The following is a 27,767-nucleotide window of genomic DNA, read 5'->3' as shown; positions in this document are numbered from 1 at the left end:
ATTTGATCTTGCTGATGTTAGACAGACACAATACCTACTATGGGATACAATGCTACCCGAAAAAGAAATAAAATAACTGATTCTTCTCCTCCATAACCACCCTCGCAAAAAGTTCAGCTAATATCAAAAGCCTGGGATTCAAACAGGCAAGTTCCATAAACATGTGGAACCAAGTGATTTACGTGGGCTTTCCAAAATTTGAACAAAAGTCACTGCCTCTGCACTTCAGGGAACTGCCAAGGTAAGTTATTCAAGAATAAAAAATAAATCTCTGGTTCATGTCTGAGTACATACAAGTGTAGGCAGCTGATTGCATTGTCCACACGTCCATGCAGCAATAATTCAGGTGAATGCTTTTTTGCATGCCTTTTGTACATTGTACGTCAGATCTGCATGAGCGTACAGTCTATTGAACTTCACTCCTATGTTTTTTTCACACCAAGCTCAGTGAATGAGTACATCCAAGGATGAGGGACCACAAAGGCAACCAAATCTGCCTCTTCCACCACAAAAAATGAAAGAAGATATTAAAAAGGAAATGTAAATTTGTATAACTGACACACATGTATACATGGGCCTACAACTTTACTTTATTACAAGAAAGCTTGCTTCTGCATTTTTGTGGAGTTCTCACTTATTATCATGGATCATAAGCAGATAAAAGAGTGTACCGGTATCTCTTCTGAAAAACAAAGAATTATTTTTTGCAAATACTTTGAAAGGCTAACATTTTAATTGACCTTACTTTACATTTGGTAACTAATCACTCATATTAAAGACCTTGGTCAGGATTAATATGGTTTTGAATGAATATACATGTATACCGGTAGGCCTAGAATAGACCTTGTATTAGTTGGAGTGTGAATATTATCCAGCTTAACTGATAGAATCTTTTTATTTTTAAATTGAGAGAACAGAATGGCTTTTTGGCAGATCTAATACAATGCAATTACAAATTACGTCATTATAAATCTACATGTAAATTATTGTGCAACTGTCAATAACCATCCATTAATCTAATTAACCTAATTGCATTATATAAATACTACTCAGACATACAGTAATGTATGTACACAATAAAAATTGTGTCATTGTTCATGTAGGCCCATATACACATGGGTCTAAATATCAGTATAATGTGAACACAAATCTGAGGCAAAATACAGTAAAAAATAGCCAAGGGGAAGAGATGTTCTTGCTAAATTAAAAGGTGACTTTTCTTCCATGTAATGACTTTTTGACAAGCTCATAATTACTGTAGCATGAAACACACTTTAAAAGGTTGGCTACATTATTTTGAACTTTAAATGTTCCTTAGTTAAAAATAAGCTTAGCAAAGTTCTTTTTTTCCATAATCCCCATGAAAAGAGCCAACCTCTTGTTGAGCAGAGTTTATACTCAACAACCTAATCTTGAGTCTTATTTTGTCCCTTCACTGGCTTAAACAAAGACTTCCAAGTTTGCGAGGCAGCTGTTGATTAGTCAAGCTTGCTCATTGTGGCTGAGACATATTATTATACCCACAGTTTCTAAAATAGGATGAGTTGATCTGTTCAAATGACAACACACACAAGTACTGATAATTGAATTTCTCATAGATACATGTACATCTTTCCTTTTTTTAAAGACCATGATAAGATTGCCATTTGCAATATTCAAAAGGATAGGAATATTAGATGTTCTTCCACAGAAGAATTTTAATTTCCTGATTGATATCATTTTGTAAATCTTCCAGAAGCGTATCATAAAATCTTAATCCAGCAGACCCTACATTTTTACCACTTCAAATAACAATCACAGATGATTTACAGTGTAGTTCATTATACAATCTAAAAAGCCCCCAGGCAAAAGTACTTCTTTACATGAACCTCAATCAATCAGATCACAAAAGGATACAGACTAATTGCAGTTCACCCGACACCTATAAAAGGTCCTTAAAATGACCTACATATGTAGTTTAAGCATTCGGGACGTTCATCTCCTACACCCACACAGTCTGTGTAACGATGACAAATGTCAATGAAAATGAATGAATTTACAGCACCCCTCTGCCCACTCACAGGACAATGCCAGTTGCGCCACATAATATTGGACTCATTTGAGGGGAACCTACATATTAAAATGTAGAGAATATGTGGGCCTTCTTGTAATTTGCTCAAGCCTAAAGCCACACCAATGTGGGTGTCCTGATCCTCCCTTTCTATGGAAATGCCACTCTGGGAGAAAGACTCCCATTTGCAGAAACATTACAATGCCCTCCCACACAGTACGCCAACTGCGACAGGGACAGGGCTCTAAACCTTTGTGGACACATGCTGGCAGTAGAGCTGGAGAGGAGAGGCTGCAGGAGAAAAGTTCACCAAAGGGACGTCCCCTTGAACATTAGATTTGTGCTTCCTGTCGCAAATCTGAGCTAATTGAAATATTTTAGATTTGCCAGAGGAAATGGTGTGGGGGGTATTGCTAATGTATATGACACGTACATGTAGGCCTCATGTATCTGTATGAAGCTGTAGATCTGTCATATTTCTGATATTGATACATTCTCTGAAAGGAATAGTACAATTTGCATAAATGATACACAACAAAGCAATAGCTTCTGCTTTCTAAACACAGTAAAAAAATCAGGGTCTGCCCTGTACCTGTTGACATGTGCAGCCTATTAATGTACATACCCACATGACCATGCCATTCAGAAACATGTTCATGTGCGTGTATGACTAATGTACAGTACATGTCTGTCAATATTTTTGTTTTGTTTAATGTAGATCTAGGCCATTCCATGCATTGAACAAATTTTAAAAAAAAGTTGCATTAACACACAGGTCAAATAATATAAAATAAAGTTGATTTTCTAAGTTACCCGCATCCCTTCCTGCTTTTCATGTAAAAGAGCAGAAAATTCTCAATGAATGCGAGAAAAAAATTATGTAAGCCTACATGTACCATAGCCATAGCCTAGGTATAGCATGGGCATTAAAGAGTTGGACAAAACAAGTAGAGTATACAGTCATTCTTGTATTTACAGGCCATAAACACTGCATCAATAACACTGTTCTGTGTCCTGTTTGGCAAAACCCCATTTCACATTGTACTGACAACATTCCCTCTTAGAATACAGCACAATGAAACTGGCCAGCGGTGCGGTACAGCACAGGCCAGGTACAGTGAGTTGCTAAATGAACATGTGAATGTACATGTATTGCACACCTCAGCTCAGGAAGGTTCCTGGCTGAGCTGAAGCAGCACACTCTGACTGTAGAGTGCTTTGTGTATTCGTTTGTTAACAGGACTAATGAATACAGCATGCATTATTCTAACAGCCCATACATGTAGTACAGGCCTGCCTCACTGCCTGCCTAGCTGGCTGACTGAAACAAACACCATACATGTACGTGTAGTCATGTACATGAACTCACACAATTGGCATGGTTCATGTCATTTTCCATTTTACTCACCTCGATAGTACATGTAGTGTACATATGTACAAACCCCCTACTCTATTTTCATTATTGAACTTATTGATAAAATCATGTACACATTCAGGTACATTGTGAACCAAATTATTTTTGTTAATAACTATTTCCATCATTTTGTTCTAATTACTGTATTCATTCTTTTTTGTTTTGGTTACAGCTACATGTACGTGTACATGTGAACAGCACATCTTCATACAACCTTTCTCCAAAGAATTACAAAGTCTGTTTATCATGCAAAGCATAACAAAAGGTCTGCATGTGTTCACTACTCAAAGCTCTCAAGAGGAATTGCAGTGTAGAAATCATGCTAACAATACATGTACTTGTAAGCAAGTTCCTCTTGAAAAAAAAAGAGAAAAAAAAAGCATGGCAACAGAAGTGGATAGAATTCATGACTTTTACCCTTTAAATTCTAAGAGCCCCCCCCCCCCCCCCCCTCTTCCCACTTACAAGTATGAGAAGGAAGGGGGAAAAACTCAACAAAACCCAGAGTCTCCCATCTGAATGAAACTACTTTTTTAATGGGGTTAGGGGAGGGGGGGGGGGGCTCTTTTGCATTTCATGTGAGGTGAAAATTAAAATCTCATGTCTATACAATGTAGCATGTCTTATTTTGTTGCAATTGTGCATACATGTACATGTGCAATGTAGCTGCTGCACTCCCTTCCCCACTCGTTCCGAATCTCACCACTCTAAAATCATTCCAAAGAAACTTGAAAACCTATCTCATGTCAAATTAGTTCACTTAATTTCCTGAATTACTTTTTCTTATTGTTATACATTGTTACGTATTTTCTTATTGTTATGCAATTTTATTAACTGTCCTTTATATACATGTACATATTTTGTTAGGTGCATTAAGCATTCCTTGGGATGGATACAAGTGCATAAGAAATGTTGCTATTATTATCATCATTACATATATACCGGTATCTTATTTTGTAGAAATTTTGCTACATGTATGAATATCATGTATTACAAAGGGGTCACTCATTCTATTCTATTCTCTTTTCAGTTCCATGTCACTAACAGAATGATACAATCACACTTTTTCTAAACATATGAATTGGCCTATCAGAAAGATTACATTATAGCAAATGGTCTTACAGCAATAAGTGTCTATAAAATACCTGTACGGTATGTTACATTCGTAGCTACCATATCTTTCGCACTTATAATGATTATCATCGGTGTAAAACGAAATGACAAGTTCATGTCAGTCTTATGTTAATACATTTCAACATAACATTTAAACAGAAGCAATCAGCTGTGTCCTTATGGTAAGTAAATGGGCACATTATAATTTGTTTTTAAATCTGATTTCCAATAGGAACAGGAGACACAAAATTACCTAGAATCCTAGATCTAGTGAACAAAATTTCTTTGAAATTGGATGAGACATAATTCAACCATAAACAAAGATTGGCACATTTGAAGGGTTTTGCGTTTATTCCAAAAAATTACGAACTTACTGCCATTTCTGCCAAGGGTCTGGAAAAAGAGAGCTTATCATAACAATTCAATCGTGAGTAATATGTGATACCAATTACAACTGACTGTATGATATTTTGCCTTCCAACTCATGCAATCATCTTTAAATTTACCCATGGTTCTTTTGGATAAATAAGCTGTAAATTCTCATGCGCAAATGAAAGACTCTTTGTTTTTATGACTTCTTCATCGGTTCAGAACTTCTAGCGCACGCCAATCCGAAATGTAATTTTGAGATCATGATCTACAGAATTCTTTCGACAATAAATATTCTAGATGAACCATTTGTAGTCCAGAATTTTCTTGTCCATTCCATAGTAGATCTATTAATTGATCTAAATAAATTAATTAGGATACAAGTCTGGATTATGGATATCAATTATCATGGATCGAATATCACATTTGGTGCGGAAGTACATTTGCTGCATATTTTGAGAAAAGTCAATGTTAACTTGTCTTAAAAATAAAGATGTTCATGCGTCATTCCGGGAGAATCCGGGCTAACTCGGCTCAAAGACAACTCGGCCCAGCTGCAAAAGCGGTCAGTTTTTGTCATTTTACCCTAACCCTGCAAAAACTGACTGTTTTTGCAGCTGGGCCGAGTATTTGGGCCGCGAGTTAGCTCGACTCCTTCGTGGAGAAGGCAACTTGCTGATCACTCCCGATCACTACATAACACTGAGCCAATGGGTATTACGCTCCTGTGCGTACGTCCGTGTGCTGCCCTCTTTAAACCAATGCTTGAGCAACTTTAAGCAAGTGTCCGGACATGCATCCCCCCCCCCCCCCTCCCCACACATGCATGCCCATACTCGACCGATAGTCCTTCTCCTTGCAATTATTTTTAGTTGCATGGACAGTTACAAATTCCACTGTGACTGTGTAGACCTAGTGTTACGAATCGATCAAGTCTAACTTTATAGGCCTAGATCTAAATAATTAGGAATAGGGAAGGAATAGGATATCTCTCTCATCAATCTTCAAACAATCACTATCCATTGACAACACTGAGTCGGCTTATAATATCTGAACCAGTTCGCCATTTCACTTTGCATGGATTTTTAACATAGGGTCTAGCTAAATGTAAATGCGCACATAATTCGGAATGGGGTCAAACAAAGGCTCTCACCATTCGACAAAGAAGTGCTTGGTTTTTTCTCAATCAATCGTGCTGATCTTCTCACTGTAGTTCCAGATGATCTTTTCTCAGGCGTCGACATCGTCAGAAAGAAGAACAATTGCAAATTTCTCACGAATTTTTGACGAAAATCTCCTCCCAGCCAGGCAGTTCCGAATGGAACATTAATCGGAAGGTCACCCTGTTTTGCCTGCGCTGCGCCAGCGTACTTCTTGCAGCCAAAATTACACACACACTGCCTTCACTACATGGACCGCATACACTACATGTATTTCTCACGTATAACAATAACCAAAATCAAGCTGCGCCTAGTGTATGTGTAGCGCCTGTGCTCTGCCTATGCGCTGCATATGAATTCTGCATATTCCTCTCATAATAATGAAGGCATTTGACGATAGCTGGCAGCATACCAATCACCATTCCCAAGTCGAGCAGTCTAGGCTTGGAGCGGGAATTCCCCTATAAAAATCATTCCCGGGAAATAGTTTATTTTCTCAAAGTTCATATCGGATAATCATTTATTTCACATGGGCCTGGGTGGAGAGTGGCAAATGTAGACTGATGCCTTGTCAAAGGACATTAGTACCATGAGAGGGAATCATGTTTCTCTCTTTATGATAACCGATAATTTTTCAGGTCTGTGATGTGCAGCAAATGTGTCAGTATATTCTTCTTGCATCTTGATCATGAACGGAATAAAGAAGAAAAAAGGTCAGTCCTTCAAAGATCTCCTTCAATGGGAAATCCCAAATTTAATTTGATGATCCGTCATGCCCCCATCCCATTTTCATATTTTGAAGAACCAGGGGGAAAATTACTAAACCAGTGGTGTCATATACCCCCACCCCTTTTCCATATTTTGAAGAACCAGGGGAAAAATTATTAAACCAATGGGGTTTATATGGGGTTGCCCACCTCAGTGGCGGATCCAGTTAAAAACACGTTAATTTTACCCTTTTTTTAAAAATGTGGCACCTCCTCTGGCGCTCAAGGGGAGGGGGGGGGGGGGTGCGATTTTTCAAATTTTCAAGGGCCAAAAAAAAAAATTAGTGCTCACTGCCCCCCTCCCCCCCCCCCCCCCCCCCCCCCCCCCCCCCCCCCCCCCCCCGCTGAGCGAATTATCGGCCGACGCGATTTAAAACAAAATAGTGCTGACTACCCCACCCCCTTTATTCACCGGCTGGCTGCTTTGCCGCTAAATATTCTCTCACGAATTGGACCACCTCCGATGGCCCCTCCTCTGCCACCGGCTGGATCCACCCCTGGCCCCACTCCTCCCCCCCCCCCCCAAGCCCCCCGGATGTACAAGGACTCTCTGTTCCCTGTTTATTAATATATTATGGATGCCGCTAAAATATAAGTGTTTACATAACTATTAATAAATTCTAAAAGGATTAATCTATTTATTAAAGATTATCATGATCAATCTCTTTCTAGGTCGCAAGTCACTCTCTTTCTTTTGCTGTAGCGCTTATCATAAACTTGATTTCTTACATTTCCTATATAATATACTGTTCATTGGAAAAATGTATCAATATCATATTAATTCACATGAGTGTGTATGTTTGAAAAAATGATATAAAAATGAATTAGCATAAAAGAACACTATATAGGCAAGATTATGGCAGCATTGAATCAAAAGACAGGAAAAGGAAGAAGAAGAAGAGAAGGAGGAGAAGAAGAACGCTTTCAAATAAATAGATACCGCTGTTAAAGAAATGAAAGCATGGTCTATCAAAGTGGAGGTGCCCCATCAAGAAAGGACACTTTTAGGAAAAAAGGGGGCGCCGACATAGGGTAACCCCAAAGCGAAAAATTACAATTTTAGACATTGTATATATACCCATAAATTTGAATAAATAAATTATCAGGGATTATCTTATGTTCTCTTTACTTGGCAAAGATACTGCTTCAGCACCATGCACACTTTTGAGGTCACATTGCAACCGCTTGGTTCTCATTATTAGATGAAATAACCGATCCCTATGGAGTTTTAAGCACAATCTAATAATGAAAGAATGAATGAAAACTATACTGATTAAGATAAGCTATAAATGCTAGCGATTTTTAGAGGAAATTTGAGGGGGAAAAAATTGCTCTCAGTCGATTTAAATTAGGGGCACATTTTAAAAAGGTTGTGGCTATGAGAAATCTCCTGTTTATGGGCAGATGAGGGGTATAACAAATATGTCTCAGACTTTTTAACATGAATGACATTTGGTTATGTAAATGCAGTCGCCTTGAGTTTCAAAACTTTTACATTTTCTACACATTTATATTAAAAAAGGGTCAATAGATTACCTTGGCATTATGAAGTTCAAAAGGGCATGGTCTATAAACAAAAAATACGATAGGTTGGCATGCAGATGCCCCTTTTAGCATTTGAGTAGTATATGTCATGCATAGTTTAAAGGTTTTAGTGTAAAAAGGGCACACTTCTAATATATTAGAGAAGGGACATTATTTTGATAGCATCGAAAACGAGCATAATTATATTTTGTAAAATGAGGGGGCACAATTCGTTCTTAAGAAATTTAGGGTGACAAACCCCTCCCCTTGCCCCATGCATTGCCTTTCCATGTGGTGATAGAAAAAAGTTCTTGTTACTACACAAAGCTGCTCTGATTCGTTGACGTTATATAGACAGGCCTCTTTATAGATGACCATAACATTAACTTATCGTATTTGATAGGGTCACTTGCACCTGAAAATGTGGAACTTACAAGAGGGGAAAGGGGAATTTATTACAGATGGAAAAGGGTCACCCGTCTGAGAGCAGAATGGGCAATTACCAGAGTTGTATAGGGGTATTTCGCATATAACAGGGGACATAAATTATAGATCTGAAAAGTGGCACTTCTTAGAAGAGAAAAATGCACTTAGTTCAAAGGCAATACTGCCCTTCCATGACAAAACAGCATAACTGACATTTCAGTGTTTCTGAGATATAGGCCTAGGAAGAAACGTGCATTTGGATGCTAGTGTGTTAATGTTTTTATTTAGCGTTAACTCATCAAAATAGGTAATTACAATATTTTTTAAATGTAACTTGATGTTCTTAATCACCCACACTAACTGAAATAACTCAACTTTGCAAACAAATGTCAGTTACTTGTAGCTTATGCTGTTTTTTCATGGAAGGGCAGTATAGGGGCATTTATCAGAGGTGTAAAATGGGTATTCATAACAAAATGAGAGAGAGGCACTTATTACAAAATGAAATTTGGAACTTATCTGAAGTAAAAAGGGACACGTTTGGGGTGATCGAAAAAGTGTAGGGGGGGGCACTGTGCCCCAGCAAAATATAAAGTAACACATTTAAACTGGTGAATATTCCCTGATAATTTTGAAAGAAATTTTCTCACTCTCAATCACTATAGATCTATACCAAAAAAGAAAAAGGAAACGACAGAAAACAAAATCAAAGGTTTAATTAATCTTGTAGACCTACACAGATTCCTAAAGGAAAACATAATTGTTAAAGAAAAAAGAATCTGAATTTATTTATTTATTTATTTATTTATTCAAGTTTCATATAGATTTAAATTCAGTTTAACAAAACTGCTTTCCAAGTACGCCCTCAAAATTATCAGGGAATATAATCTGTTCAGATCATACACAAACATTCTGAGGATCTTTCCATAAACTCCGTATACCCCTGCGCCGCCCCTCTCTTGGACAACTTTTTCTTTTTTTCTTTCTCTCCATTGTCTGAAACAATAGACTAAATATACACCGGCCGGTGGCGTGACGTCATCGGCATGTACACATGTGTTCTGCATTGTGCTACATTAAAAGTGACTCGACGCAAAAATGGCTAATAATATTCTTACAAGTGTAGGCAGCAACCTCTGCAGTAACCGACACTATTTTGTGGGAGCTGCTTTATTAGCAACGTCCAGCATTGCTGCTTATTCAACTTACAAGCTTTTAAGATACGATGAGAGCCGTGCCGACGTTGAAAATAAGTATGAAACTGAGAAACTTGTCAACGAGTATTTAGTTTTTCACTACGGTGCACCGGAGGAAGTTCTACGCTACAGTTTCGGCCCTAGAGATGCCCTCGACTTCCCTCGAAGAGTCGCAGACGAAGCACTACAGGCTCTTCTCACTACAGACAAGGTGTATATCTATAATGTGTTGTTTGTATTAGTTTGTACTTGTTGGAACTTCAGCCTATTATGTTTACTTTTAGATTTAAGCCATTTACCAAGTTTACCAGAGAGTTCTCTCATTCCCATACTTTCTCTGCTTGATTTATAAAACTCATCAACATCATCATCATCATATGATACGAGGAGAGATCCTGTAATCCTCGGTCACTAAGCTTCTTCAGGGTCCGGTTACCATAGGCTGTGGGTGTTTTAAACTGCATCAGACTCTCGTTCACCATCACCATCACCAGAGCACAGTGACCAGGATGTAAAGGCTAAAAATATATTCTCATCTGGAGTATAAAAAGATATATCTACAGGTACCTGATTAGACAGAAATAACCATCTGATTTGGGTCATTTCTTTAATAAAACTGACATTTGTTGACATTCCCCAATACAGATGGTAACCCAGAGATCTCGTACCGTGGGGGTAGCTAGAGCCAACAATGTACATCTTTTCGTTCAAAATATTTTCTCCCCGATTTTCTTTATTTAGATCTAATTTTCTGATTTCTAAATCAGATGTAAATTAGGTCGGTATGTCATTTGTCCTAATTGCAGTTATCAAAATTTGATAACTTAATATTAAATGTATAATTTACGGACTTACTTATATGAATTATCCAATTTGTATCTCAGAACTGTGAAACAGTACGTTCATGCACTCGAACATAGGGCTATATGACCCAGAGGCCAAAATATTACCGCGTCAACCTACCAAAACATAGCCAAATGGCCAATCAGAGCACTCGTTTCGTGGGAGTTCGTTGGTCAAGCCGGGCTGACTCGTATGTAGCTACGGTAGCTATTGGACGTTCGAAAAGAAAAAATGAATATTCATCAACTAAAACCAAGACGGATAATGTTGATGACGAGACTTTCTCAGATTAATCATTAATTTAGGATCTAAATGAGCAAGCTATCGTAAGTCAAATATATGCTATTTTTAATTTTTTTAGTCTTAATAAGTTATGATTTAACACATTCAGAAAATGTAATAAATGAATCTTGAACTTCGTTTGAAATGCGGTTAAGTATCTGTATCAGAGAATTGGTTGTATGATTTGTATCATATTTAGCCTAATCATATTAATGAAAAATATTAAATAGAATTGAAACTCAATTAAATTCATAGTCATACTTTATTTTAATTCATGTAACAGAGCACAATCCCTAGCAGAGCTCTTGACATTGGTTGTGCTGTTGGGAGGACATCCTTTGAGCTGGCAAGAGAATTCGAGCAGGTTGTTGGCATTGATTTCAGTCATGCCTTCATAGATGCTTGTAATCTTCTCAAGGACCATGGTAACTTACAGTACTCTGTCACAGATGAGGGCGATCTATGTACAGACCTGAATGCAGTTGTGGATTCAACAATAGTAAGTATCCCATTCTTTCTATGATTTGGACATCTTCAGTTGAAGTTTTTTGGCACATTTGTTTGTAAGAACTTTTTTTCTTCTTCTATATCTTTACTTAGCAAAATACAAGATAACACATCTTTAGATTACACTATGAACATGACTGACAATGAGAGCGGACAAAATATACAGTTCCTCAGGTAGACAAAGGAACATCCCTTCACAGCTATTATGTAAAAAGGTGAATATGCATGTGACACCTGTTCTACACATTTTTACAAGGGATGTTCCTTTGTCTACCTGAGGAACTGTATATTTTGTCCGCTCTCATTGTCAGTCATGTTCATAGTGTTACATGAATGATGGATGGCCTATTCCATTTACATTGATGAAAATCTATGAATTGTTCATGTCATACACTGTAGTTGTAATTTACCTACTCATTGACTGTGTTCTGTTTTATGATTGTAATCTACATCTAGGATCGGAAAAGATGTCACTTCCAGCAAGGCGACGCCTGTAACCTTCCCCTGGACCTGGGCCAGTTTGGTTGTGTGGTGGGAGCCAATCTTATATGCAGATTACCAGACCCAATGGACTTCCTTAACAGAATTCCAGGTCTAGTTGCTTCAGGGGGTTTACTAGTGCTCACAACGCCAGCTTCCTGGGACTCAGAATTCACACCAAAGGTAGGTGATCTGAGCTAGTCATTTATTTTTCATGAAGAATTTTGAAATTGAAGTCTTTGAAGTTTAAAAAACATAGAGGTTTATGGTAAAGAAAATAAGATCAGCACCAGTTGTGACCAGTGGCGGATCCAGGGAGGTGGGGGCAGGCCCCCTCCTACCTACCGTCCCAGTATAGCTTCCAGTGTGAGCTGCCAAAGGGGCAACTGGAAACATGACAATCTTACCTGAAAAAATTATGTAATTTCCTCAGATGAGCTTATAAAACAACATGCAGGACCACTGATAGGGACCTAAGTTTTCCAAAAGATACCCATGAGAATCACATTTAGAATAGAATTATTGAAAACATAGTCGTAATTGAACTTACATGACTTGCTCAAGATTGATTTAATCATGATGTTTTCTTACTTCTGAACAGGCAAAATGGCTTGGAGGCTACAAGGACAAAGAGGGCAAACCTGTGAACACCCTTGACTCATTGAAGAGGATACTAGGGCCTGATTTCACCCTGATGGACGACAGAGGACTCCCAATGTTCATCAGGGAAACTGCGAGGAAAAACCAATGGACGGTGCCCCAACTCAGCGTTTGGAGACGGAAATGAGGTCCAAAATCATGATCGAGCTAAAATTCCCCTCCCATGAATTGCTGTCGTGCTTTTCAGTATTAAACAAGATAAATACCCGGCACAGTATTGACTGTCATCATATGAAGTCACTTTTGCATACAGGCAAATCTTATAGGCAAAATGTTTTAATGAATGGGGCCGTCTTCTGCTAAATAGAAATTAGGGTTTCTTTAGGTGTGTAATTATGATTTGCTCATATTTCTATGAAGGCATAGCTTCATTTCTGCTTGTTGCTTTAGAGGTAGCTAATGCAGTAACTTTCATGATAAACTATAAATGATTACTGATAAACTGGCAATAGATTAGGATTCAATGTTTCCAAATTGAACACCTTTAGCTGCAAACAGAATAAAAGAGGGTGCCAGCATTTTTAAAACTTTAAAATATGCTGATACACAACAGGGCAGGCTATTTTATTGTACTTTTAATCAGACAACTCCTGCAACGTAGCATTCCCTTAGGCTTAATACAGGACCCATGTGGTTCCCATAGGCAGTGAGTAAATGTACATTTTAATGCTGTACTGAGCTTTGGGCAAGTTATTCTCATTAGACATCTCTATAAAGTATCAATTAATTTGATATTGTAGGAATTATAAAATACCCAATCAAACTTCAGTATTTTATTATGTGAATTGTACAAGGAACAGTGAAATCAGTATATCAAGACCGCTCAAGGGAAACAAGAAAAGTGGTTTTTGATCATGATGATGGCTATGGCTTCTGTAGTGGGCGCTTGCTGGTGGGCGCTTGCTCTACAATGCCTCACAAATTCAATGATCTTGATCAGTGTATCAAATTAAGATTATTTTCCATTATTCTTTATTCGTAGGTGGTCTTTATGTACAGGTTTTTTTAGTATATGTTTCAACGAGGAAGGATATTTGAAGGGAAACAAGAAAATGTAGTCTTTATAGACAAGTGGTCTTTCTATACAGGTGGTTGCTAAAGCAGATTTCACTGTACATAGCGATAAAGTAAATTTCTGCAAATAATCATAGATAATCATCCACCCTATAGTGGAATCTTTGTGGTGGTAACAGTCTATTTTTGTAGTTGAGTGTAGATATCTGAAGGGGGTTGATGTTTGGGACATCTTTATATTGGAAAGTCTCTGCCAACGGTACAAAAATGGAGGTATATAGCATTTCAATGTATTATTTATTAGTTTTTACACTATGATAGATGCATAAATTAGTTCCAATTCATGATAATTATGAAGAATGTGATAGTTGTCCATGTTTATTGTTCTCAAATGTGATTCAATCACTTCTGTATAGATATTCTTTTTTTGTGATTAAATGAAAAATTATGCAAAGTGATGTTACTGTGTGTGTGAATGTAACTGGTAAATTAATATGTGCATTATTATATTTTAAAAAGACCAAAATGACACATTGGCATTGTTATTTCCTCTATCAAACCTTTCAGTGCCGTGGCTGGCAAAGAATAGCTCTTATTTTTGCCAAAGACATTGTGGATGTAGATTTGTTATTTAATCAAACAGTGTTCATCAAAATGTAGCACTGATGGGGTACTGAACAAATTTCTCCCCATTGATGACAATCATGACATGACCAGATTTTGTGGCTGTGCCCAGTCTGAACATGAAAGTTAGAATTTTTTTCAACACATAATGTTTGGTAGTTCATTCATGATACTCAGTATGGAATAAGTCTATGTATACAGGGTATCTGATTTCACAGTAGAAGTCAATGAAATTAAATCTATTTTAGACCATTATGTCAAGATAATTTATGCAGGGCTCCACACTTCCTTATTTTGTTGGAAGGGGGGCCCCCTTAAAATTGTTGGGGTCTAGACTTAGATTTTGGGCGCCCATGTGTCCCAGGGGCCTGTTGGTGTCGAGCCGTTTTATGAGAAGGAAAAATTTATACTTGAATTGAATAACTGAAGAACAATAAGAGTGTTTGAAATGTATTTAACTTTTACCCATATGAAAGGAGCACTTGATATTTCTAAACCATTTTGATAATGAATTAGAACATGAGCAATGTGTCTACTGGTGGTATTCATTTACATTCAGACACCATTCAGGGGGATATTAACCATTCTTTTATTCTTGAAATTTTGTATTCAGTGTACATGATCACTCCTGCTTATATTGACTTTGAAAGATATACGTCCATCCATTTACATGATTCAAGATTCAAACGATTCAAGATAATTTATTGTCATGTAAAAAATACATTAAATTTGCCTTCGGACATTTAAAGGTGCTTTACATGTACATACAAATATAAATATATAAATACAGACAAAATAATTACATTTCAACATAACATTTAACAATCATCACAATTTTAAGAAAGGTTACATTAAAAGAATAAAATAAAACTGAGGAAAGGCAGTGCATATAACTGCAATATATCATCTCAGAATGGTGATGCATTGTTTCATCATGCATGTATGTGTAGACTGCTTTCAGATTTCAACAAAGTTTTGCAGATGTAAAATTGTAGATGCATCTAAAAACATGTATGTGATAAAACGGACGGTTCCATTAATATTTGAAGGCTTTCAATTAAATGTGTAAGATAAATGTGGACGGTGTATATTTCACATCTAGAATAATGTGTAGTAGAGAAAGATTCCTTTGATGGAATCTACATGTACGGTACAATTTATTTGTTCTACATTATATCCAAAATCGAGGTTTTGTAATTTAAAAAAAAAAGAAGCGATTTTGACACTACGCGTTGTTCCCTTTCACCTATTATTTGCATTCGTGAAATGTAGGGTTTTGTGTTGATAAATAGACCCCATTTTTTATTAAATCGCATTATCTCTTTAAATTGTGCATACTGTTATTCTCCCACCCCTAGTAATAATTGTTTAAATGTGTGTATAAGAATGAAGATACCAGGTATTCAATCATACATGTTGGAGAAGGTTGTGACATGAGCAATAAATATATAGATAAAAGGAACTGAAGAGCGTGTTGTGTGGTTGATGCAGTCAGCTTCGTAGTTAAAAAAATGTTTGAAACTTTAGATTTTCTGTACATAGGAACTCATGTTATTTTATTCTGGTTCATAACATTACGAACCAGAGCAAAATACTGGTAACACCGAGTTCCTATAAGAAATCTATTTATTCAGATGGTCATATTTCAGCCAACCCGTATTCAATTGGTTTTCGACATTTATTATAAGGAAAATTCCAAAAATGGATTTTATGTCACAGCTTCGGTTGTCTGTAAATAAATCCTTTCTACCATATCAATATAGAATTTATCTAGAATAAGATGTCAAATTTGCAGTATGATACAAGATTATATATATATATTTATTACTATGTCTCATCATTTCTAGACACACACACAAATACACTGTAATTCACTTCTACCATATCAATAAAAAAATTGATGCATACATGTTTCCACACCCTCATGTCCAGGAAAACTTGACTAGTCTCAACAAAACTTCTCATAAACAAGCTTACTACTTCCACGATAACCATGGAAATTTTTATTCAGTTGTAAATTACAAATTGGAAATGCACGATTTTCAACAATTTTTGCTAATGATCCGCCTCATGATTTGATGTCTATAGTTTACCATTCTCACCATTTTAAAACAATGATATCTTCTAGATCTAGCATAACATTTCAAATTTATAGTTTGATACACGTTTTTATACATATATTTTTTTTTGGAAAGAAATAATCATCTCATTCACCAAGAATGAAAGCCATAAACTATGCTGTTCCTCTAAAGCAAAATTCATAAAGCAAAATGGCAATCAATAAATGCATTATTCCAGTCATAACTACCTGAGAGAGATAGTTTGGTCACTGGAAGTTGCTTCAGATTGGTCAGGCATTTCATGAAGCTCAAAAAAAGTTCTTCACATAGAGACTGTATGTGTGAGGGAACTATTTGGAGCTCCATGATTTAACCTACAACCCCTCTGGCATACAGGTAGATGCATGTGTCACAACTATCTCTCTCAATTAGCTACGATTCCAGGGTAAAAACTTTCCTTGTGTAAATAAGCTCAGCTGATCAGGGTGAATATATACAGTGCATTGAGTGGATATAAATACACTCATACTTGTTAATAAATTTCATTTCACTTGAAATAAATTAGTATAATTAAATATCAAATTGAAATGAAGTAATATCAATGTCCAAATATATGGAGAGTAAATCAATTCAGGAAATCATGTTATAAAGTACTGGGACACAATAAATCTAATCTAAATACATGTGGATTAGAGCAAGACTATTATAACATGAATCCCATCTCATGTATTTTTTTATTCAATGAAGAAGAAAAAAAAGGTGAGATTTGTAAATAATTTTTTCTTCTTCCCTTCATTATCAAAATGATGAGAATCTTGCTTCTGAATCACATTTCTGTTAGTATTCCATATCACATTGATACACATTACAAATAATAAATGTTTAAAAATATAAAATTATAGTCTTACAATATATAGTACTCTTATATAAATTTTATTTACATGACATATATACAACTTACACAAATTTTCTTACTTCAAATCTTATATAAATGGCTAGATCTGTATGACAAAAAGCATAACAGACAGCATAGGTGAGTTGGCACAGAAATGAAAGAACTTACCATAGAATGACCAAGTATCAACAGAAATTCAAGATTAATACAGCAGTTTGTACTGCATGTGTTTTTACTCAAAATATATGCACATATACACCTATGATACCAGGTTATTTCTCTCTCTAAGGATTAGCATTTCCCCAACATTATTACCACAAAAAAAAAAAAAAATCATTTTCTCACCATGATTTCAATAATTTCATAACACTGGTTGGTGGGTCATTAAAACAGAAAAGATTGCAACCATCCCTCCAGTGTTTTTCAAATGATGAATCAAAAAAGCTTGCAGAACACATGGTGATTCACCGAGATATGGAACGCCTGTCACCGTCCGGCCTGGTAGCTTCATATTCCTCTCTCATCTTTCTGAAGTCACTCACAAAGTTGTATTGCTTTTAAAAGTCAAACAGTTTGAAGAAAATTGGGAGAAGAATACATTTTATCATACATATAATCATAAAGTTGATCATTTTATTCAACATTTAAAATATCTCATCAATTTGAAGTGGCTAATGAACATTGGGTTGCTCTTGCAAAACCCTAATTCACAATCTTGCATACCCTAAAGGAAATAGCTAGTTTGACAATTTATTTTATTTTAAGTAATATCATTGCATGACAGAAAAAAACTTGATTTGACTTGGAAAAGATCTGTAAGAAATCCAGTAAGAATCAAAATCAATCCAAAATGCTCCAAAGAAATCCAATAGTAAAGAAATAAACAATATCATTGAGTCTGTCATTACATATCACTCTATTTGTCATACATGCCAAACGTTTTAAGGAATAATGCTGAAAAAGAATTCAATCAATTGTTCCTTTAACAGGAAAGAAATCCAACCTAACAAAAAAAGTCTTATAATATAAACAAGGAGTGTTGGCTCAGTCAGTAGAGCGTCCGCCTCACAACCGGGAGGTCGTGGGTTCGAACCCCGGCCGCGTCATACCAAAAGACGTTAAAAGATGGGAGTTGTTGCTACCTTGTTTGGCGTTCAACAATAAGGGATAGAGCAACGTCGATCTGGCGCTGCTCAGTGGCTGCCGGGCTCACGATCAATTGGGCAAAAAGAATTTCCGTTTCGGTTTAATAAAATTTGGAGTGGACTATTAGGCTATTATTATTATTATAAGATAACAAAACAGATATAACACAATACAAGAAAATCGTGAAAGCACAAACAATAATAACAAGTAAAAAAAAAGCAGAAAAAAAAGTAGTATGGTAATCATTTAAAATAAATACTTTAATATGGGAGAAAATACAAGATGCAGATGCCAGGGAAAAAAGAAGAAGTTGAAACTACCTTTTTTTTATGGTTGTACCAACATGTTACCAAATGAAAGAGACAAAAAATAAATTTAACACATACCTTGACTGTCTGAATAGCACGTGATCCTTTGAGCTGGCGGACCTTTGCAATGGCGTCCTTCCACTCCATGTAGTCATCCAGCATCAGCAGCAAGCACGCAATGATGAGGGAAGACCGGCCGATCCCTCCAAAGCAGTGGACCAACGTGCCTGTTCCGGCGTTGAGGTTGATCCTTATCTCCTCTAGCATCTTCATGCAGTTTGCTGGGGAAGGGACGAGACCGGCGGGGAAGGGGTAATGGTGGACACTCAGCCCCGCCGTGGTGTACTCCTGCATCAGACGGCGCACTCGGTACTTGTTGAGCTCTCCTCTCGTACACAGCACAAAGACATCCTCCACGCCTTGTGAGATCAATCCATCTGTAATTGTGAAATAAATCACCAAAATACAATGTATCATTAGATTTTCATAAATATACAACAAAAATGTTTGTGGTTTACATAGATTTGTAAAAAGATAACACTAGGTAGGGCTCAACATTAACAGGCATCTGGGACACAAGGGCGCACAAAATCCAAGTCCTGGGGGGTGTTTCACAAAGATCCTAAGTTGAACTTAACTCTAAGTTTGACTTAAAAATTATGGACAGCCATTGGAGTCTTTAAATGAAATATATTCAAAAACAGAAATTCAAGTATTTTAGAATTTTTATAAATTCCACATCAAGAACATGAAATCTCCCATGATAATAGAAAATACGAATGATTTGAATCAACATTTTATGCCTTTTAAAATAACTTTTACAAAATATTTTCAAGGATGCTAATGGCTTTCCATAACTTTTAAGTTCAACTTAGAGTTAAGTTCTACTTAGGATCTTTGTGAAACACCCCCCTGGCTCCTTAAATTTTGAAATGTTCACATGGGGCTCATGCGTACAGATAGTAAAATGGTAAATCAGGACCTCCTTCTCCAAATGTTAGCGTAGAGTCCTGCATTCGGATATTTTTGTTGTGTTTACTGATACTCATCATAATCATGGTGAAAGAATTGGATTTCTGTAAAATGATCCATCCACAATTACACATATGTATACAGTAAATAGATGTAACTATTTATGTAGGACATAAGGAATCCCTCAGCTTCATGTAACATCTGCAGATATGAATGCATTACAACAATCTTGATGTCACATTGCTTAAACGTTTAAGTGAAAAGGGTTGTGAAACATTTATTTGATTGAAGTCACACCTTTTTCTATCCCCACATATTTATCAACATAACAGCCCCCCCCCCCCCCAATAAAATTCGGGGAGGGGGACACTTATATGTCATCTTTAATTGGAAGTGAATTATAAGCAACAAGTCATGACTTACTGATATCACTCTCCATACTCCTCCAAGTATCATCAAATCTGCAGCCTGCAAAATTAGATAGATCATTAATGCTCCAAGTATCACAATTGACTTTGAGGTCTAAAGACTAAACAACTTTCAATTTGCATTAATATACATGTACGGTATGTAATTTTGGTTGAAGAAAGAAATGAACATTTATTCCTTAAATCAATAACTTTAATAATAAATGTTCTACAAACATGAACAAATTAGGTTCAGCCTTTCAGCTAATATATCAATTATAAAACACCAGGAACAGGATGTACAGTACGAGCACTTTTAACATAACTTTTCATTTTGAAATCATTAAAGATGAAGTTGAGTTTTGGTCATGCGATTGCATTGTGAAAGAATCGGTGTGGAACCGACCAGAAAAGGTTGATCATCTAGCATATAAGAATTTGTGTGTATTGCAAGGTTCTGGAATCATCAAAATGATAAGAAATTTGGCCAAGTCTTGGTAAAGTTACAAACACTTGCACAGAAAGATGTATATGGGACTACACGAACACGTGGCGTAAAAAGCCGCCCCCCCCCCCCCCCCCGATTTTTACGATGTTACATGCATATTTAGAATATGAAGGCATTTGAAGAGCCATGCTTTTCAGGGAACATGTCTGAACTGATGTTCTTCCACACTTGCATAATAAGAATGAGTAATGCTCACAAATTATTTTTCACCTCTTCCCAGAACTCAACTTTCTCTTTAAAACCATACCTGGTAGACCACTGATGCCAAGTTTCTCAGCAATTCCATATTCAGATAAATCCAACCTAGAAAGAGAGAGAGAGAGAGAGAGAGAGAGAGAGAAAGAGAGAAAATAGATAAATAAAGGGAATCTAACCTTTTTTTAAAAAACAGTACTGTCTTATATAAAATGGAATTTTGTCACAAAAAATTCTTTGGAACCGAGAAATTACCTTGTTATAATGAAACAAATACGTTGTAACTTATATTGGAGCTAAAATAAATATTTAAAAAATGAAAAAATTGTGACCTGGTAAAGTTATAAAAGTTACAGAATACAGTGCACTTAATAATGAGAATCCATTGTATTAAAAAATAGCTAATAGGCTATTTAAAATCTAAATATACAATTTTTTAATTAAATTTTTGAGAATCTTGTTTCTCTCTATAATGTAAATGTAAATATAAATCAGGATATGAAGACAGGAAGCTATCAATTTGCTTTCTGATTTTGAGGAAGATCCCTGTTAAGCAATCAACATGCGTGTGATTGTGAAATGAAAGATCTTTGGATCTAATTCATCTCCTAGAAGTCCATTTAGTCATAAGGATGTGCTCCTAGAGTCTCTTACCAATCAATCTGGAATGGTGATTTATCAACTGGCTCTTGATCATCATCTGATGAATCAAATCCACTGCTACAAGCTGCATCATCTCTCACTGCTGTAGTATCTCTTTTGGCCTAACGAAAAGAAAGAAAGATTAAAGTAGGTCTAGATCTACATCAAAGTGGCAAAAATCATAACTAAACGGAAAGGACTATCAGACTATACAACTCCAAAATATTTGTTAAAAACCAATCAATGGTGATACTGGACTGGCCAGGGTCTCGCATTAAACATTTACTAATACCATACTCAATAACAGTAATCAGCTTCAGCATATATGGAAGATAAGGTAACTGCATTTTTCATAAGGGAAATCCAACCTAAAATAAAGCAGAAATATCAGAGAAACAGACAAGTGAAATTTTGAATGAAATCTGAATTTTTAAAAATTAATTTCTGAAACTTGTACTTGTAAGCTTATTACAATATGTATGGATAGTATGGGGACTTCTTATTTGCTAAATCAGCAGCATCACAGTGAGTGAAAAAAATTTTCCCATCTGTTTCAACACACAAAGTCACAAATTGACTGAAAAATGTCAATTTAATTAATGCCCCAAGTTAGAATTCAGGTGCTAAGGAGAACAACTTATATTATACACAACAAATGGGAGAGTTGTCAGTGAAAACATTAAGTGACCAAATTGCCAATTTGAATAGATTTAGTCATTGATATGTTGATCGTGTTTAATAAAAATAACCTCTCACCAAAAACCATTAATCACCCACAAACCACTGCCAATCTAAAATAAATCCTCTTTCCTAAGTCTCCAACATAAAAGTTGCAGAGCCCTAAATCAATTGACTCAGATGATGTCCAGTGTAACTTGAGTGCAGGTCTGTCTGTCTTTTATTGTAGGCTGCTATGCAGCATCTCTCTCTCTCTCTCTTGTACCCTTCCTCTGCTCATCCTGAACATTTTTAGGCAAAGTGACATGGAAGGCTTCTTCTTCTTCTTCAAGATAATCTGCCTCCTTCAATACTGAAGATTCTTGCAGAATGCAGATGCCGTATACTCGGCCTGATTGGGATGTGCAGGTGGACCATTACACCGGGGTTTCCCCCTTCTCTTATACGAATAGTGCAATGGGTTCTTAACATGCAAGGATGGTGACTCTCCTGTTCACGGGGCCTCCATTTAACGTCCTATCCAAGGGACGGAGTGTTTTCCACTTGACATAACCTGCGTCTATGAACAAGGGAAGGGGCACGTTAACACACAACGCAGACTTCAGACTTCAGACTTGGTATATAGAGTTAGAGGAGATATATGGAGGAAGGAATTGTAGGTAGCTAGGTGAAAACAAATGATGTGAAAACAGTGAAATGAATATAGACTAGGTCTAGAGAAACAAATAGTAATTCTAACAAATACAAGAATGGAATGAGTCTAGATCTAATTTTAACTCTTACAATCTATCTCATCATTCGATTGTATTGCACACACGTCACACTGAACCGTTTTAAATAATAGTCTAAATCTAGACTAGTCTATAGCTCTGTACTCTGTAGATCTACTGTAGCTCAGTAGCTGATTCAGTAATTTATCTAGATTCTAGATCTAGTAATTCAAACTTTCGCCATGCATCAAAAGGGTTGGATTGCCCTTTAAAAGTTTAAGGAAAATCCAACGGCAAACGTGAGAGATATCTATGTCCAGACTTCGTCTTCGGCAGATCGAGACTAGACCTAGATCTACACCATAAATATATGCCAGTCGGTGCAGTATGATCTGACAATCCTGCCTGCTAGACCATGAACCTACTTGTTATGACAAACTGCAGTACCCTGGTAGCTGCTGATCTCCGATAGAGCGGAGGAAGAATTAGAAGAAGCCAGCGAATGAGCGCGGTGGCTTCTCTCCGCACTGGCCCTTTGAAGCAATTTAGACCCTACTTAATAATAATAATAATTACAGCGCCTAAGACTTACTTTGTCAGAAGTCTCTAAGACTAAGCGCTCTAAAATAACATTAAGTGTGATATTTTTCATCTGTTCTTATTTGCATTCTCACTTTTTCACCGAATTCTTATAAATTACTACTTACTTGTGAATTCTCAGTAGGAACTCCCATCGTAAAGTTGTTGTTTATTTCTTAGAGATGGTCGATTGTTTACAAAATTTGAAGGTTGATGTTTTTGCGCTCCCTTTCGTTGATTGGACAATCTTCATATGGCCAATTTAGCAATTTGTAAGACATAATATTTGATAATATTAAATCTTGTTATTCATTTTGTCTCTCTTTTTTAATTCAAAATATGTATATGTATAATTTTAAAGGATCATATAAAATAAAATGGCTTTATATCAATTTTTATATTTGTAAATTTCTAATTAAACTCAGATGGCCTGTAACTAGACGACGCTATAATCAATATGGCGGCGCCCATGTAAAAAAAAAAATCCGTTCTTCATCTACGCATTTGTGCTTTTTCAGTTGTCTGTGACCTTGATTGTGCTGGGACTGTGTACGTGTTTTCCAAGCCTTACATCAGTATCATTTTTAGAATGGAAACACAATTGCTGGAAAGGGAGATTGAACTGAACATGAAACATGAAGACATGTAAGTTTCTGGCTTGAGTCCGTACGTCGCCACACCCACAGCTAATAAGCCCGTAGTCGTACGCGCCTCGCGCTCGACAGGCCCGCCCTCGACAGGCCCGCGACCAAGCGCAGCCAAGCCTGGCCTTGCATGCCCCTTCCCTAGGCTAGCCCTGGCCTGGCCTAGGTGGTATTACAGTATTACTATTAGCCTCATTAGCCTCTCACTCTCAAATTTAAGCCTCTCAGCTCTCTAAAGTCTTTAGTTTTAAAGTGTTGGGAGCTCCACAAATTTGGTGGAAAAATTTTACTTCAATGAATAAGATTGTTTGTTTGATTGAACTTTTGAAGACGAAAATTAGATGAAAAATATTCAGGAATTACGTTTTCCACGTACAAACACGTAACAATTTTATTACAATTTTTCCAATGTTAAAGTTAATTGAAATCACGTATCTGTATACATTTTGTTTGTTTAGGCCCATATGTAAACATTTAATCATTTTTGCTAGCAATATTTCATATCTTGTATTTAAAAAAAAAATCTTTTTTTGTTGTTTTGTTTTCTTCTTAGACCTACTACTTTAATGTTTTGATTTAAAAATGTATTCATTGTTATATATTTGTCCTCATTTGCTATGTTATCTTTATGTATTTGAATGCTTTTTATATTGATGTAAACTTGCATTTTTAGTCTTCGGACTTGTTGACAAGTAATGAATAAAACCTTATTTGAACTTGAACTTTAACTTGAACACAAAACCTAAATTTTGTGAGTATTCTTTCATCAATATTCTGCTCCAAACACATCTATTTTGAAAATCCATGTAGAATTGTGAGTATTCTTTCATCAATATTCTGCTCCAAACACATTTATTTTGAAAATCCTTGCAGAATTGTGTGTAAATAAAACAAAATAAATAAATAAATAAATAAATAACATCCTCTTTTACATTATAACATTTAAGTGAAATGTCATCAATTTACAATAGAATCTAGATAATATAGATCTAGACCCTACTCATGTTTGAAATAGAATTGAAACATGAGAATCTGACATTCTGTCAACTCTCAAGTTGACTACCGGTATTCATTCAAAATTGAACTTTGTCTGTAGTTGTATTTTTGTGAAAGTAGGGATAGGATAATGGGGCTAGTGTATTTTCACACCGGAATTGAGTGTGCTTCGTTCCATCAAACGTATTGGCTATTTGGTTTTCCCATTTCCACTCCATAGACTCTATACAGTCTATTCATTATAGTTATAACTTGTGTGTGACTGAATGAAAAATGCCTGGTGCTAAAGATAAAGTGCATCAGCGCCTAGGCCCTAGGGCACTCCAGCAAAGCATAGAGAGTCAATGCTAATGCGTATTGACCTCTAGCACTGCATGCTTGCTGTGAGGCAGGTATTATTAGACCTATACACAAATACACACACCACACAATATTGCATAGACTGCATACAATCATGCCGATGCGTCTGTAAGCAAAGTTTGACAGTACAATCTTACAATCTGAATTTTTAAATTATTCTTTTTAACATCTGTAAGTTGAAAAAAATGTATTTTACTGCTATTTAGGTTTGAGGTGTCATCAAGTGTCACTAAAGTACCGATTTTTAGTGAAATCAGTTGAGTTTTGTAAAGTGGTGTTTGAAATGATGCGAATCAAAAGCACAGCTTTTACTACACAGCCAGGATAGTGATGCTCCTATGAGTGCCCTAGGGTAACTGCAAATTTTTTCCTTTACTCTTTTTGTGTGTACAAATGGGCAATGTTATTTTGACAGTTTTCACGTTGTCTATACATGATAAATGTCTTTTCCATTTAATTTAGGGAAATCATTTAGTTAATTCTAAACTCAACAGGAATTGGTGATTGTGGGGTGATGCAGAGAGAGGCACTTTCCCCCATTTTTTAATATTTTATTCATTTTTTTTATATATATTTTTTTTTTTTTTTGGGGGGGGGGGGGGCTGTCAATCATAAACATCTCCAAACTGTTGTTTGATAATTACTTTGTTTCTTTTATTTCTCAGAGTGTCCAGAAGGGAATTTCTATTGCAAAAATCTACAGAAAATTTAAACAATCAAGAAGTATTCCAGTCTTCAGCTGCAAGCTTCAGGAACAGAGCACTCAAAAGGAACAAAAAACTAATTCAGGTAAAGCACACACACAATTAACAAAATCAAACGAAAAATAACAAACAAAAATTAATGGAAAAACAAAAACATTTGACATAGATTATGTAGAAAGTTCCTGCTTTTAATTTTGTCATACATGTACATGTATTTTCTACTTGTAAATTTAGTAATTTATAATTTTGCTTTAGGAGTTTAAAAAAAGAAGAAAAGATTAATATCATGAATGCATAATCATTTTGTCTTTGTAATATCATAATCGAAACCTGTTTATTATTTCTAGCAATATATCTCATGATTTACATACTGTACCATTTTAATATTTCCTCCAGGATATAGACACATGTAAAGAGAGTATCAAGAAAAGCTTGGGGAGACCACAGCCTACTGAACTTGTTACATTAAAGGTAAATGTATGCTCATGTTTTATTAGAACTGTATATGAAAATTACATTTTATGTCACCAGTTTGGTCATTCTGTTTAAAAGAAGTACACCTGTATCTTATTACATTTTAAAGTGTTGGATACAGGATTGGGGGGGGGGGGGGTCAGGGGCATAGGTAAATTTACATCATGTTTGTCATGGTATAAAATAGCCTGGACCCCCTACAAAAAATAAATAAAAAGTGGAAAAAAGGGAAAAAAAAGAAAGGAAAATGAATTGAAATAACAATTAAAACAAAAAGTGGAATATTTAAATTTTAGTAGATATAAAAAAAAGAACACTACATGTTATTTTCATATGAGTTATGTACCAGTATTCAGTCCCTCATTAATACCTGTAAATGCTGGTCCGGTGAACCATCAATCTCGTAAAAGTCAACAAAATGTGTCTGCAAGTCTTAATAGTATTCATATGTTGTATTTTCGTTGTTCCTTTTATCAGGAGAAATACTGGGCCATGATTGAAGAAGAATTACCAGCCTGGAAGTCAGATGTTAAATCAGCTAGAAAGAGTAATCCATCCAGTGCCAGATGATACAAATACAAACCATTCTATCCATCTTTGTTTAACAGTGCAATATTTTTAACCCCACTGCCAATGGGAACTGGGTAATTCCTCTGCTAAGCCCGGGGCGTTTAGGGAACTCAGTTGTTAGATGTCTAAGCCTGCCCTAAATCTTTCTGAAAAAAAAAATGCCTTAGCAGATATATTGGAAAGTTTCTCAGGCAAAGTGGTAATCACATGGTAAAGAGAAAATAAACATTCTCCCTGTCCATTTCATTTGTCAAGGTGTGTGAATGAAAATGGCCGCCATGGCATCTTGCAAAGTACAAAATCCTCTTCTTTTTTTTTTTTACTCAAGGGGGGCGTGGTTGAGGGGAAAATAAAAAACCTATTTTTGTTTTAGTGCTCACTATCACCCCTGGACAACTTACCCATGGGAGTTATTTCAATATACATGTGTAGGTTGTCTGATATATTGAATAAAAGGTATTGGCCTGAAACATTTGATTTAGGTGGATTT

General features: G+C 36.0%; 4 protein-coding genes across 4 annotated transcripts in view; 2 read left to right on the top strand and 2 right to left on the bottom strand.

Annotated features, from left to right (window-relative positions):
- LOC580457 (F-box only protein 11) overlaps positions 1–6,454 on the bottom strand; it is a 55,906-nt gene extending 49,452 nt beyond the window's left edge. Inside the window, exon 1 of the mRNA XM_030998954.1 lies at positions 6,100–6,454. Coding sequence (XP_030854814.1) covers positions 6,100–6,190 — 91 coding nt within the window. The 5' untranslated portion in view covers positions 6,191–6,454. The remainder of the gene's footprint in view (positions 1–6,099) is intronic.
- Positions 6,455–9,871: 3,417 nt separating this feature from the next.
- LOC580508 lies at positions 9,872–14,286 on the top strand. Its single transcript, XM_030998821.1, has 4 exons — positions 9,872–10,230; positions 11,428–11,643; positions 12,108–12,314; positions 12,733–14,286. Exons 1-4 carry the CDS (start codon positions 9,922–9,924, stop codon positions 12,916–12,918), a joined length of 918 nt encoding a protein of 305 aa, XP_030854681.1. The 5' UTR covers positions 9,872–9,921; the 3' UTR covers positions 12,919–14,286.
- Positions 14,287–16,406: 2,120 nt separating this feature from the next.
- Positions 16,407–23,789, bottom strand: LOC580574 (cyclin-dependent kinase inhibitor 3). Its single transcript, XM_780626.5, has 6 exons — positions 23,658–23,789; positions 21,575–21,684; positions 20,973–21,028; positions 20,234–20,278; positions 18,917–19,275; positions 16,407–17,938 (listed from the first exon to the last, which is right to left on the bottom strand). Exons 1-6 carry the CDS (start codon positions 23,682–23,684, stop codon positions 17,849–17,851), a joined length of 687 nt encoding a protein of 228 aa, XP_785719.2. The 5' UTR covers positions 23,685–23,789; the 3' UTR covers positions 16,407–17,848.
- Positions 23,790–23,966: 177 nt separating this feature from the next.
- LOC763235 (uncharacterized protein C3orf14) lies at positions 23,967–27,418 on the top strand. The gene is made up of 4 exons (XM_001199146.4): positions 23,967–24,174; positions 26,195–26,318; positions 26,630–26,704; positions 27,185–27,418. The coding sequence occupies exons 1-4, from the start codon at positions 24,119–24,121 to the stop codon at positions 27,275–27,277; spliced, it is 348 nt and encodes a 115-aa protein (XP_001199146.2). The 5' UTR covers positions 23,967–24,118; the 3' UTR covers positions 27,278–27,418.
- The last annotated feature ends 349 nt before the right edge of the window (positions 27,419–27,767 follow it).

Source organism: Strongylocentrotus purpuratus, unplaced genomic scaffold (assembly GCF_000002235.5).
Source record: "Strongylocentrotus purpuratus isolate Spur 01 unplaced genomic scaffold, Spur_5.0 spur5_scaffold_5, whole genome shotgun sequence".
Classification (NCBI taxonomy): Eukaryota; Metazoa; Echinodermata; class Echinoidea; order Camarodonta; family Strongylocentrotidae; genus Strongylocentrotus; species Strongylocentrotus purpuratus.
Note: the sequence above shows the minus strand (reverse complement) of the source record. Positions and strands in the feature narration are given on the sequence as shown.